We start from the raw sequence: 11,734 nt of genomic DNA on the forward strand, positions 1-11,734 counted from the left end.
GGGAATGTGGTGTAGAGTGGTATTAAGGTTAACAAAATTGCTAATGAATTGAGTAATTTAATATATTACAATACTTTAGGGTGTACATTAGCACAAACAATTAAAAGTGTATATTATAATTTAATATATATAAATATAAAGATTAATGAAGAAATATAGAAAAATGATGTTTCTTTTTTAGTTTACTCGACAAATAATAATTCTTTATTTTTAATTTAGTCCCTAACTTTTAACTATTGTTATTAATTTATTAATATTTTATTTTTTAAATTAATTTATCTATTAAAATGAATAGATTTTTCAGACATATTATTACTACATGATAAGTAGATTATCACAAATTGATTATAAAAATATCATACGATTAAATTTAAATAAAATGTAAGAACACAATTTTGATCAAAGAAAACAAAGTGGTAGAGATTGTGTTTTGTTGGTTAGATTTAGATCACATATATGGTGTCCCAAAAAATATATTTATTTCAATAAATAAATTAATTAAATAATATTTATAAAAAAAAACATGAATTTACTTGCAACAATTAAACCAAATAAATAATAAAAATATAATGTTTAATTACTAACATATTTGTTCTACTACATCATTTTTACCTTTTAAAAATATTTTCCATACTTATATAAGTAAACAAAATTCGAGAACAGTTTTTAAAAATTAAAAAAAATATTTTTTTTTTTATTTTAATTAAAAAAGTAGCATTAGTATTCTAAAATTTTAAGAGCAATGTTCTCATTTATTTTTCAATTTATTCTTCATTTCTATGCTAATTAATCATTTAATTAGTTCTTATCACCATACTAAGAATGTCCTGCTAGTCTATACTTCATTAATTTTTTATGGAAGATGACATTTTTTATGTTTTTACTGTTATTATTTTTTTACATTTGAGCAAAATGAGGTATTTGCTTTCGATAATTTTTGTAATGCAATTAATTTTTATCTATGATAAATATAAATTATTCGCGTTGAAATTAAAAAATAAGTAGCTTCATATTCTGAAGCAGTAGGTTGAAAAAAAAGTTTTAGAATGAACTTGATAATTTACTCAGCTAGATAGATGTTTGCAGCACAATTTATGCCAAAATATTTCTGGAAATTGGAAGATACTACTTTAATATAAAAATCCTATATATAAATCCAAAAATTTATCATTTTATGAAAAGATATTATTATTTTCTAATTAAAATAAACAAAATTTACAAATAATCTACAAACCATCAACTTCATCAAAACCAAAAAGAAAACAAAATCAATATATATTGTAATGGAGGACCAGAAAAATAATTTCATTGCCAATCTGTAACATCTTGTATTCTTTATTAATGTTGATTTTACCTCCCAAAATGGGGAAGTTTACAAATCCTTTCATTACCCCAAAACCCTCTCAAAAGTCAAAACCAAGGAAAAGAAAAAAAAAATGTGTGAGAGAGAGAGATTACACGAAATAATGCATCAAAAGGACACAGTATATACCAAAGTTAATTTCCCAAAACATACCTCTTCATGCTGTTACTTCAAAGTCCCACAGTGCAAAGCTGCAACAAACTTCAGAGAAAACAACTGAGAATCCAATAAACAGACTATTCAATGTGTCCCAATTTCCATCCCGTACGCATGTAACTTGACCTCACAATTTTTCCCAGAACAATCCACAAAAGATGCTTAAAAACCAGACCAAAAACCAGACCATCACCTTGCACAGCTCCCCTGGCCCAACATGCCTCATCTACCTCCTCAAATGTTGTCAGCAAGTAAAGAATCTATAGAATTATTAAAAAGGACCAGGGAGCTCTGTCAATTACACACCTAAAACTAACTGCTTCTAGCTGTTAACTGTAGTCCTGTTCTCAACAGGCTAAATTCCCTATTTGCTGCACATACATCAGATGCCAATAATTCTTTTATCACCCTTCTCTTCCGGCAGGTGGGTCCACAGAAAAGCTATCAGAAGATTGGTTTATGAATTTGTTATGAAGTCTTTCTCCTAGCCTAGAATTTGTTTCCTGTGCTTGTTTGTTTTCATTGCCATCTTCCAGATGTAGGCTTTCAGAAAGAAGACCAGAAATTTGCTCTATAGAATCATCAGCAAGTAAATGGGGAACATCTTTCATTGAGCTGGCCTGCTGTCTGGCCTTCCTCTCTTTTACAATTCTTTCCTTATCATCATAATACCCAAAATCATCTAGAATGGATGTACGCACATCATGATCTTTGAAAATCTTCAGTATCTCGATACCCTCTTCTTGATTCACCTGATTATCCCAAAATCAAGAGCATGTTAAGTTAATAAAAAGAATTTACCAGCAGAACCAAAAATAGAAAGACCTCTATTGTCAAAAAATAAGGCATACAAGAGATCTGCCAAGAAATGTGTTTGTTTCATCCTGGTTGAAATCAGCCAATAGATAACAAGTGGGCAAACATTTGCATGTTTTAGCTATGTTGTGGTCATGAAATTACATTTTTCACTACTCGCACTGAGAACACAGACCATTGAAAAAAATATATGACAGTTATTCAGAACCAACATCCTAAGAATTCCAGATTCCCCATATTCAAGTCCAGGAATGTTTAAGTCCCACCCATCAACTATAATATCCTGCAATCTGGAGAAAATTTTCTCTCCTCTTCCAAATCCCGTCAATATGGATTTAGACCTGCAGTTTCAGAGAGGGATAGTAGACTACTATGATTGGAGCACTGACAATTAAACAAGATCTTTAAATGGGTATCTCTATTTTTAAATGAAATGAACTGGAAGTCTGGAACAGAGCTTTCAATCACTCTGGAAATCCGGAAAAGAGCCGTCAGTCACTGTCATCTATCACTGTCTTAACTATAGTCTTTTGAGTGACAAATGCTTGAGGCACACCTAAGGTTCTTTCTTCCTTTTCATTTTTTGTTTCAGCAAACAATATATATAGTTACACATCTCTCACCTTATTAAGCAACAATTACCAAGGCTTGCACAAAAACAACAGAATTGAGAACCTTTCCACTTAACATACACCTTCAGAAGGACACAGAAAAAATGCTTGAAAAATTTCTAGTTCCCAAAAATAAATTAGTACAACAGTTTTAAAAAGCGAATTGGGAAATTGAACCTCCTGAGAATCTCTGCTGTGAGTCACAGGTTTATTATCATTATTGTGGAGGAGTATGTGACGAAATCGATTGTTTGGTACATCTTTGATGATGTGCCATTTCACAGGGAACTGCCCACTCCATCTCTCTTGCTGCCAGTAATCAGCATCCCTCTCAAAGTCAACAGGTCCAACCATTTCAGCCACCCCACAGAACTGTCCGCTAGCATTAACCTGCATGAAATTGTGGTCAGGAAGACTTGATAGTTCCACTAAAAGCTAAGAGGTGGTATGGATTAAAAAACACAACATAATCAAAAGAAACTGCACCAAGGAAGCGGGTTTCTCAGCTTCTAAGAGCATAAATACCAATGCTGGAAAAAGAGTAGACATAGCATATGCTGACTGCTGAATCTTCATATATGATAATGTTGCTTTAGCCATCAATGAAAATTAGTATAAGCAGCAAAGCAGAATTTTGATTTCTCCTGCATCTTCAAATTTTGCATTAAAGAAGCAGGACTCAACCTGAATAAACAAACACCTAAAATTTTCTCTTCCATTGCATATCCACGCCCAAAATCATAAAGGATAATTTGATCCAACGTAACATCAACATCTGCACACATACTACAACTCAGGAAGTAATGAATGCTTAGCCCCGTAACAGTGCATATTTTTTATATTCAATAAATCTATTAAAAAGGAGCCTGTATCGAGCAAATCTTCAACTTCCACATTGTAGATTAGCAGTGTGTTTAAGGCAGCAGTATACCTCAATCAGGTAATTTGGTTAGCTAGGAGAAGAATTGCAAATTGAGAAATGGATGAGAATCTAGGCCTCGGAAAAACAATATCCATCGCCAATTGGCTATGGCATTTTACTGTATACCTTCTCTACAACAGTGGTCAGGATCAAGAATGGTCTTCACTGAAACAGATGGATGCCAAGGCAGGAACTCTCACAATGCAAAGAAGCACCTTTAAATTTATTTCTAAAGTGTATAGTCCAAATCTCTTTGCTTCAGTTGAATGTTGGAAATGGTTCTTGCTTTCTTTTTTGGACAATTGATTAGGTGAACCTCCTCTTTTCCACCATTTCCTGATCTTTCCAGTTTTTCATCACATCATCTTTCCTTACTTATTCAAGAACAGGAGGATCAAATTTCTTGGAAAATTTATTTTTCCAGAGTCTTAGCAACAGATACCTTGGACTTAGCATCCTCACTGGTTTCGTTTCACTTTCCTCCTAGACAGGAATTTAGAGTTTGGTACTTAGGGCTTAGACACTTTAGAAAATATTTACTAGCAAAAAAATTTTTTCAGTTCTTGACAATTCATCCCTCATTTACAAATTTAATCTTCATGAAATCTTTGTGAGATGTGAAGGCTCCCTTAAAGGTTAAAATGTTTGTTTGGACCAAGAGATCCAATTAGAAACACTAGTTATTTGCTGCAAGTTGCATAATGCTTTATCTCCTAATATGTGTGTGGTCTTGACTCTTGCCAGAGTTCTTAGCATAATTTCAGGTGCCTGACTCATTAGACGGCTTAAGTGTGGCCGATCTATGATTTAATTTGTGAAGAGTTAATTCAAGAGGAGAAAAGAGAGAAATAAGGAGCAAAAATAGGAGAGAATTAGAAGAGAAAAGGTAAGTAGAACAACAGAGAGAAATACTGGATTCTTTGTATTGGATTTTTGCTTACTCTCCATACAGCCTCAATGCACTATCTATACTGCTTGCCAATAGTCGGTACTCTAACTGAGATGACAATCAACTACAGTATAATGCCAGCTAGATTGTTTCAGGCTACATTTGGTTGTTTCATTTCCATTTATATTCAAGGAAATAGGAGTAAACTAGATAAGACAATGTGAGGTGAATTATCCTAGCTAGCCTTTTAGCTTTGTGATTGGAGCATAATGCCAGGGTGATGAAGAATGTGTTATGCGTAAATAGATTAAAAGTTACAATTCTTTAAATGCAAAACTATTATACTATTTAAGAGTTTACAATTACGGCTTTGATAACTTTAGCATTTTATTCTTTTTTAGTATTTAGTTTCCTATTTGTGTTTATATTTCAATTTGCATTAAAATTAGTATTCCTAATCTTTTCAATATTAGTACTCCTATCTTTTAGAAATATTATTCCTAAACTAGTTTTTGTATTTCCTATTCTAGTTAGGAAAGAACTGCTTAGCATCCTATAAATATGATTGTAACCCCTCGAGAGAATCATTCAAGTATTCATTAATACATTTTGAGAGTTCCTCAATTCCTTGGTTGCATGATGCATCAAACCCTTAAGTCTAATGCTTAATACTTCTTAGATGTAATGTCTCAAAAACTAAGTATGATGTCCAAGTCTTTTATCCCTCAATCCCCAATTTAACAAATCACAATCCTATTTGTCTTACACCACAGAGATTTGGCTTGTGAATATTGTAGTAAAACAGAATGCCAGGGTCTCCAGGAGCATATTCAGACCCCCCATTTCCTTGGATAGATTGGTGCTTTTAGCCTCTTTATGAAATAAGGCACACGGGTAGTCCTTGATCCAATAGAACGTTAAGAAACCCAACAGTTGCAATGGTTGATAAGTTATGCACCTAAATAGTTGTGATGGTTGGTAAGGATTCTCATTTATCCAAATAGTTGTAATGGGTGATAAGGATTCATGTACCATTTCATGTCTATAAATATTAGTTGTAAATCAAACCCAAGACATGTAACTTTTGAAATAAAATATTGGATTATTTCTTCTTTTCTCTCTAAATTTCCTGTCGTTCTCTTCTCTCTTCTCTCTCTCTGTCTATATTTCTCTCTTTCTCTCTCTAACAGCCTCTCTCTATATATTTCTGTCTTTCTCTCTTTCTATATATTTCTCTCTGTTTCTCTCTCTAACAGTCTCTCTCTCTCTTTCTAAAACATTCTTTCGTTCTTCCTCTAAAATCTCCACTCTCTCTCACAAGCTCTCTTCTTCTCTCTCCCCAACTTCCTCTCTTCTCTCTTTCCAGAACCCCTCTCTTTTCTTCTAAATTCTTTTTTTATCACAATCTTTTAAAATTATCAGAATTACCCAATAATTATTCCAACTTTAATATTTTTCCTAAATTAAGATCCTAATGAATTACATGTTAAAGTCAGGTCCTAACATAGAAGTGAGACAGATTTTCCTTTATCACTTCTATTTAGTTTTTGTTCTGCTTTTAGAATGTTGCTTTTGTCTTATAAATACCCTGGAAACTAGCCTGCTACAACAGTTCAGCATTAATAAAATTTTTGGAGTTCACTCTTGTTATTGCCTAGAAGATACCTATCAATTGTCACTTAGTGCAACAAACTAGCTCGCCTACCTAATTGTTATGGTGTTACAAATTAGACTCCATGGACAAAAATGCCAAAGTAGGTGATAACCAACCCAATACAGACACATAACCATCTTTCCAAACTAGAATCTTAATAACCCCTCGTAATCAATGCAATCATTCTTTCATCAGTTCATAGCCCCTTACACACTCCTGCCACCACCACCTTCTTCCCCCGACCCCCCAGGCATCGAACTTCTCAAGGAGGTTAGAAGCATAAAAACCACAAAATAAGTTAGTTACAGTGACATACCGAAAAAAATAGAAAAACGGGGCATTTTCCTTGCATCGCATTTGCTTCATGGTAAGCAGCATCTAATTTTTTGTTTCCATGTGGCGTGCTGGCCCAGACACTGTATTTAATACTCTTATGAACATTGTCTTCACTGAAAGACTTTATGATAAAGAACTTAGCATTTTCGTACTCTGTGACAAAATCAGGCTGGTTGTAGAAAGTACGATATGTTTCACAGCTTGCCAAATTATTTTTTCCATTAGCAGATGAAGAGCTCTCCTCAGAGATGTTCTTGCCCTTCAACTTTGAAGCCCTAGGCCCTCGATTGTGATCAACTCCATGTGAATCATTAGAAATGCAAATTGATTCTTGATCCCTCTCTCGTCTCCTTCCCTTGTCAACATTCGACCTGCTTTGGTCATCAGCTCCCAAATATGAAATGGAATGAGTGGTGAAGTTAGGGCTTTGATAAGATAAACCAACTGAGTAACCTCCAACAGAACTTGAGGCAGGTCCATAACCATGCATTTGCCTCTGTCATTGAGAATGCAGAATCATATCAGTTCAAAATCCATCAAGCAAAAAAGTCAACAACAAGCCTATATGTTACTGAGAATCTAAAGCATCGCTATTTTCTGAAAGCAAACATATAACAAGAGTAAGAAACATGTTGTTTGCTTGCAATTAGAACAAAAAACTTCAAACAAAATCACATGAGTAAATTCCATGTAAGAAGGACAGTGTCGAACAAATTTTAACCGTAAGGCCATCGGGGCATTGGGCAGCACATGCCACATTATCAGTAATGTGGAAGAGCCATCCCCACCCATCCACCAACATTTTCTTTTTATAAATGAAGAAATATTATTAAGGGAGAAAAAGTTTATAACACTATGCATAATGATATATTAGTACCTTATTCAATGGAGTGGACAACATATCTAGCTCAAGGTTTAGGAACTGGTTGCAAGCAATGATATAAATGATGAAAAAACAGGGTTATTCAGAAAAGACAAAACAAAGAAAAATTATATGACAATCAGGACCATTAATGACAGTATAGCGATCACCCCAAAAAAATCATATGGGATTCCTTCTGCTTCCAAAGGACTATTTTCATGATACACAATATTTTATAACCAACAAAACATACCTGTACAACATTTTGCTCATATGACCCAAGTATGCCCATCACTTGAGGATAAGCTACTGGAGATGTTAGAGGATTAGTAGCAGGATTCCCAGATATGTTCCCTCCGCCTAATGATCCAAAAGGAACTAAGTAACCTGATCCAGGCCCAAAGAGTAGGTTTTCACCACTACTTTCTGAGGTCATCAGCTCAGGTGGAGAAACTGGAACTGCTGAAGACAAAGTTGCTGGAGCATGCTGTTGACCATGTTGCGGGTAGAAAGTTGGAGAGAATGGGAATTGCTGCGGAGAATATAGCTGGCCTTCCATCATCATTGAATGCAAAGGAGTAGCTATAGGAGAATACTGCCCATACACCATCTCAGGGTTGAAACCGAAACCAGAGTGAAAGAGAAGAGATGGATTCTCATTGTAGATAAACTGAATTATGACAGAAAAAGAAACAAAAAGTAAGCTTTGTCCAAACACTGATTTCCATAATAATTTAGTTAAGGAATCATACTCACCGGAGATAAGTGCATGCCTTCAGGATTAACATATTGTGGGTATCCATCCCAAATACCAATGCTGTCAGCATAACCTGAATGCAAAGAAAGAAAACTACACATTCTTGATAATGGATGATATAGATAACACACACAGACATTGTGGTTGGACTTCTAAAATAGCTAAATTATTTTCTTTTAAAAGCAATAATCAAGACACAATTCTTGATAGATATTAGGAATATCTTTTACAATTTTACTGAAAGGCTTAGATTGTTCAGCAATTGACATAGCAAAAGGATCACCAGACTAACCACCACGTGACATATTCTGTTCATAAGCAGCATATGGAGTTGGTGGGTGGATAATGCCAACATCTCCAACTGCATCTGAAGCTCCAGCCTGTTCGGCAACATCCCTTGAAGAGCCTATGATGGCTGCATCCGGATAAAGACTCGCTGAAACAATCCTTTCATCCTTGGGCGAAAGTGGCTGATAATAGATTAAAAATGAAGTGCTAAAGGAACACATTCACCTATGCTTACCAAAATAAAATACACAAGTACTAATATTACAATATCAAAAGGTATTCAACCAAGTACCTGTTCTGTAGAATTGTCTACCACAAACGGTCTTTCCCCTGCATCCAGCATCAATTGTTTAAGTTATCATAAAAAAGGAAACACATAAATTAAGCAAAAAGTTGCAGAAGCTATTAATTATCTAAGTTAGAAATATTATTAGAGAAGAAGTTAAGAAAATATATCAAGGGAGGTTAAGTGATCCTCCTAACAAATAGGGAAAAAAATGACAAACAATTAATACAAAACATCTGCCATATCTATTTGCAATACGGACAGAGAGATATTCCTAAAAGCCCATGGGTCTTAGCCATAAAGACACCAAAAAAATCCTGTCCCACAATTTCAGAAGAGGTAGGAAATAGTCCTTAAAAGGCCCTTGCATTACTCTCCAGCGACAACACCCATTACCATGCAAAGCAATCAAGAGAAACAGGCACATTTTGAGCATTACAACCATATACAGAAAGAGACGAGGTCAAATGCAGAGAAACAAGCAACCAATACTGGTATTAAGGTGCAGAAATTTTAGATAAAACAGCAGCATGCAAATCCATATTCATGCCAAGCAGAGGGGGAAAACATCACTTCTTGATCAAACTCCTTATACTACTGCAGAATTTCATGTCTTTACATGATTCCAAAGTCCTGGATTAACTTAGATTTCGAGGTAGGTCGACTAACTACGCAAAATAAGATTTCAGTTCCCACAATTGACCGAGTAAATAAGTGAGAAAGAAATTGAGATGCAGACAGTGAACCAACAGAAGTTAAACAAACAGTATTCTCAAATGTCTTTGAAATAAAAAGTACTCAAGTAATCACCTCCTGTTTTGCTCTTGCTTCTAGATTTGCTAATGACAGTTTGCTATAACCAATTAGTTAAAAAATCTTCGAGCTTATAAATGTGCTGATTGCTTAAGATTATTTTGACATAGCTCTTTAAAAAAGACACTAACCTCCTAATTCCTTATGCAACAAAAGCTCACCAGGATTCAAGAACACCATGTATTTCAACAATATTTGAATAGCCACAAGTCAGCAGTATTTGACCACCACAAAGATTTTTATGTAAATATAGATAAGGATATATTTTCGTATCAAATGTCTCTAAAAACTAAAAGCACCTCGAGCAATGACCGCCTGTTTTGCTTTTGCTTGTGCATTGGCCAAATGACAGTTTGCAGTAAGCAATTACTTCGTGCTTATTTATGTTCCCACAAAATCATCGATCTTATAAGTACGATGCTGCTCAAGATTATCTTAACATAACTCTGTTGAAAGGACACTGACCTCCTAATTCCTTAAGCACCTCAAGCTCATGAATATTCAAGAATTACACCAGGCATTTCATCATTATTTGGATAGCCACACAGTTACTGGGATTTGACCACTGTAAAGATTTTGATCAATGAATATGGGTAAGGATAAATTTTTATCAACAAACTAACACAGACCAGCAGATTCTTTGGCACATCTTTCACAAAATCCACCCCTGATACAGGAATAGAGTGCCCTTCCATTTTAACTTATCTTAGTTTCTTCATATCTCAACATGGAATAGAACATTCACGCTAACTATCACAGAAATCCATTCATAAAAAACAGTTCAATATCTGCTCAAGAATTCTAACCTGCACGGTCAAGGAGAATAAGGTATCAGTTGCCAAATAGACCACCTACTTATGAAAGTATCTTGGCTAGCTAGCTAAGCTGAACGGGAGACAGGTTAGACCTCAATCAAACGATAAAGTAAATAGTAACAGTCAAATCAAATTTATCCAGCACAAACCACAAGCAGACTCCGCCAATCTAAAACGACTACCTAACATGGAAACAAGAATAATAGACCAAAAAAAAAATTATTTAGACATATATTTGAGGTTTTGAAAAAGCGGAAAGGACAATGAATACATAAGTACATTAAAACAGGAAATTTTAGACCCCAACAACGACCTGGCTGCAGATTGATGCCCAATATAAAACAACATTGGAACGGATACTAACAATAATTAACGAGAAACCCTAACGAAAGTCCTGAACCGGTGCAATCGTGGCACGGCCCTAAAGAACACGAGATAACCCAAAAAATTAGCTGTAGTACATAAGAAATGGATGGAAAACGGCACGCATTTCCCAAAATTATGAAGAAGCGCTTCGATTCCGATTGTCCTCTCAATTTTCAAGCATAAAAAACCGTTAAGTTGGAGAAGAAGGAAAGAATCCAATCAAAATGAACACCACAGAAACAGGCCCGGTCAAAGAAGAAACAAAATTATAAATAGCAATCAAATCCGGCAATGACAAAGAATGCTGTTGTTCGAATTAAAAACGAAAAAAAAAACCCGGTGAACACCAATTAAAAATCAAATATAAGGATAAACTCATACCAGTACCGACGATTCGGTCTTGCTGATCAAAGGCGGGCTCCATGAACCAGAGATCTGCAAACCTCCTTGACAGAGATCCTTACAACGTGAAGTGCGAGAGAATTTTGAGAGGGAAATGAATGTGAAAGGAGGAATCCAGAGAGAGAGAGGGTTTTGGGTTTGTAATTTGAAAACAGAAAAAAGAGGGTTTTAGATTTTAAATACCCATACAAATACTTATATTTTAGTTAAAATAATAAATTACTGGGGATACTAAATCACTAATAATTAATAAATGTAATTTTATGTAAAATAATGGATTTGCTATGGAATCTCCTAAAATATTTTTATATTTTAAATAATTTTTGAGATTATAATATAAAATTAATATGATAATAATTTTTATTGGCATAAAATAATATTTATATTATTTTTATATA

General features: G+C 34.4%; 1 protein-coding gene across 3 annotated transcripts; it reads right to left on the reverse strand.

Annotated features, from left to right (window-relative positions):
- Positions 1-1,284: 1,284 nt before the first annotated feature.
- On the reverse strand, positions 1,285-11,502 carry ECT10 (evolutionarily conserved C-terminal region 10). Of its 3 annotated transcripts, XM_088207380.1 has the most exons (9): positions 11,316-11,502; positions 8,947-8,984; positions 8,659-8,836; positions 8,366-8,439; positions 7,863-8,279; positions 6,900-7,243; positions 6,728-6,827; positions 3,124-3,336; positions 1,285-2,271 (listed from the first exon to the last, which is right to left on the reverse strand). In XM_088207380.1, exons 1-9 carry the CDS (start codon positions 11,356-11,358, stop codon positions 1,924-1,926), a joined length of 1,755 nt encoding a protein of 584 aa, XP_088063506.1. In that variant the 5' UTR covers positions 11,359-11,502; the 3' UTR covers positions 1,285-1,923. The 3 variants fall into 3 exon arrangements, with proteins under 3 accessions (XP_088063506.1, XP_088063505.1, XP_088063507.1); XM_088207379.1 differs by having other exon boundaries at positions 6,728-7,243; XM_088207381.1 differs by lacking the exon at positions 11,316-11,502 and adding an exon at positions 10,053-10,193 and having other exon boundaries at positions 6,728-7,243.
- Positions 11,503-11,734: the final 232 nt, after the last annotated feature.

Source organism: Carica papaya, chromosome 7 (genome assembly GCF_054855325.1).
Source record: "Carica papaya isolate Zhongbai chromosome 7, ASM5485532v1, whole genome shotgun sequence".
NCBI classification, from domain to species: domain Eukaryota; kingdom Viridiplantae; phylum Streptophyta; class Magnoliopsida; order Brassicales; family Caricaceae; genus Carica; species Carica papaya.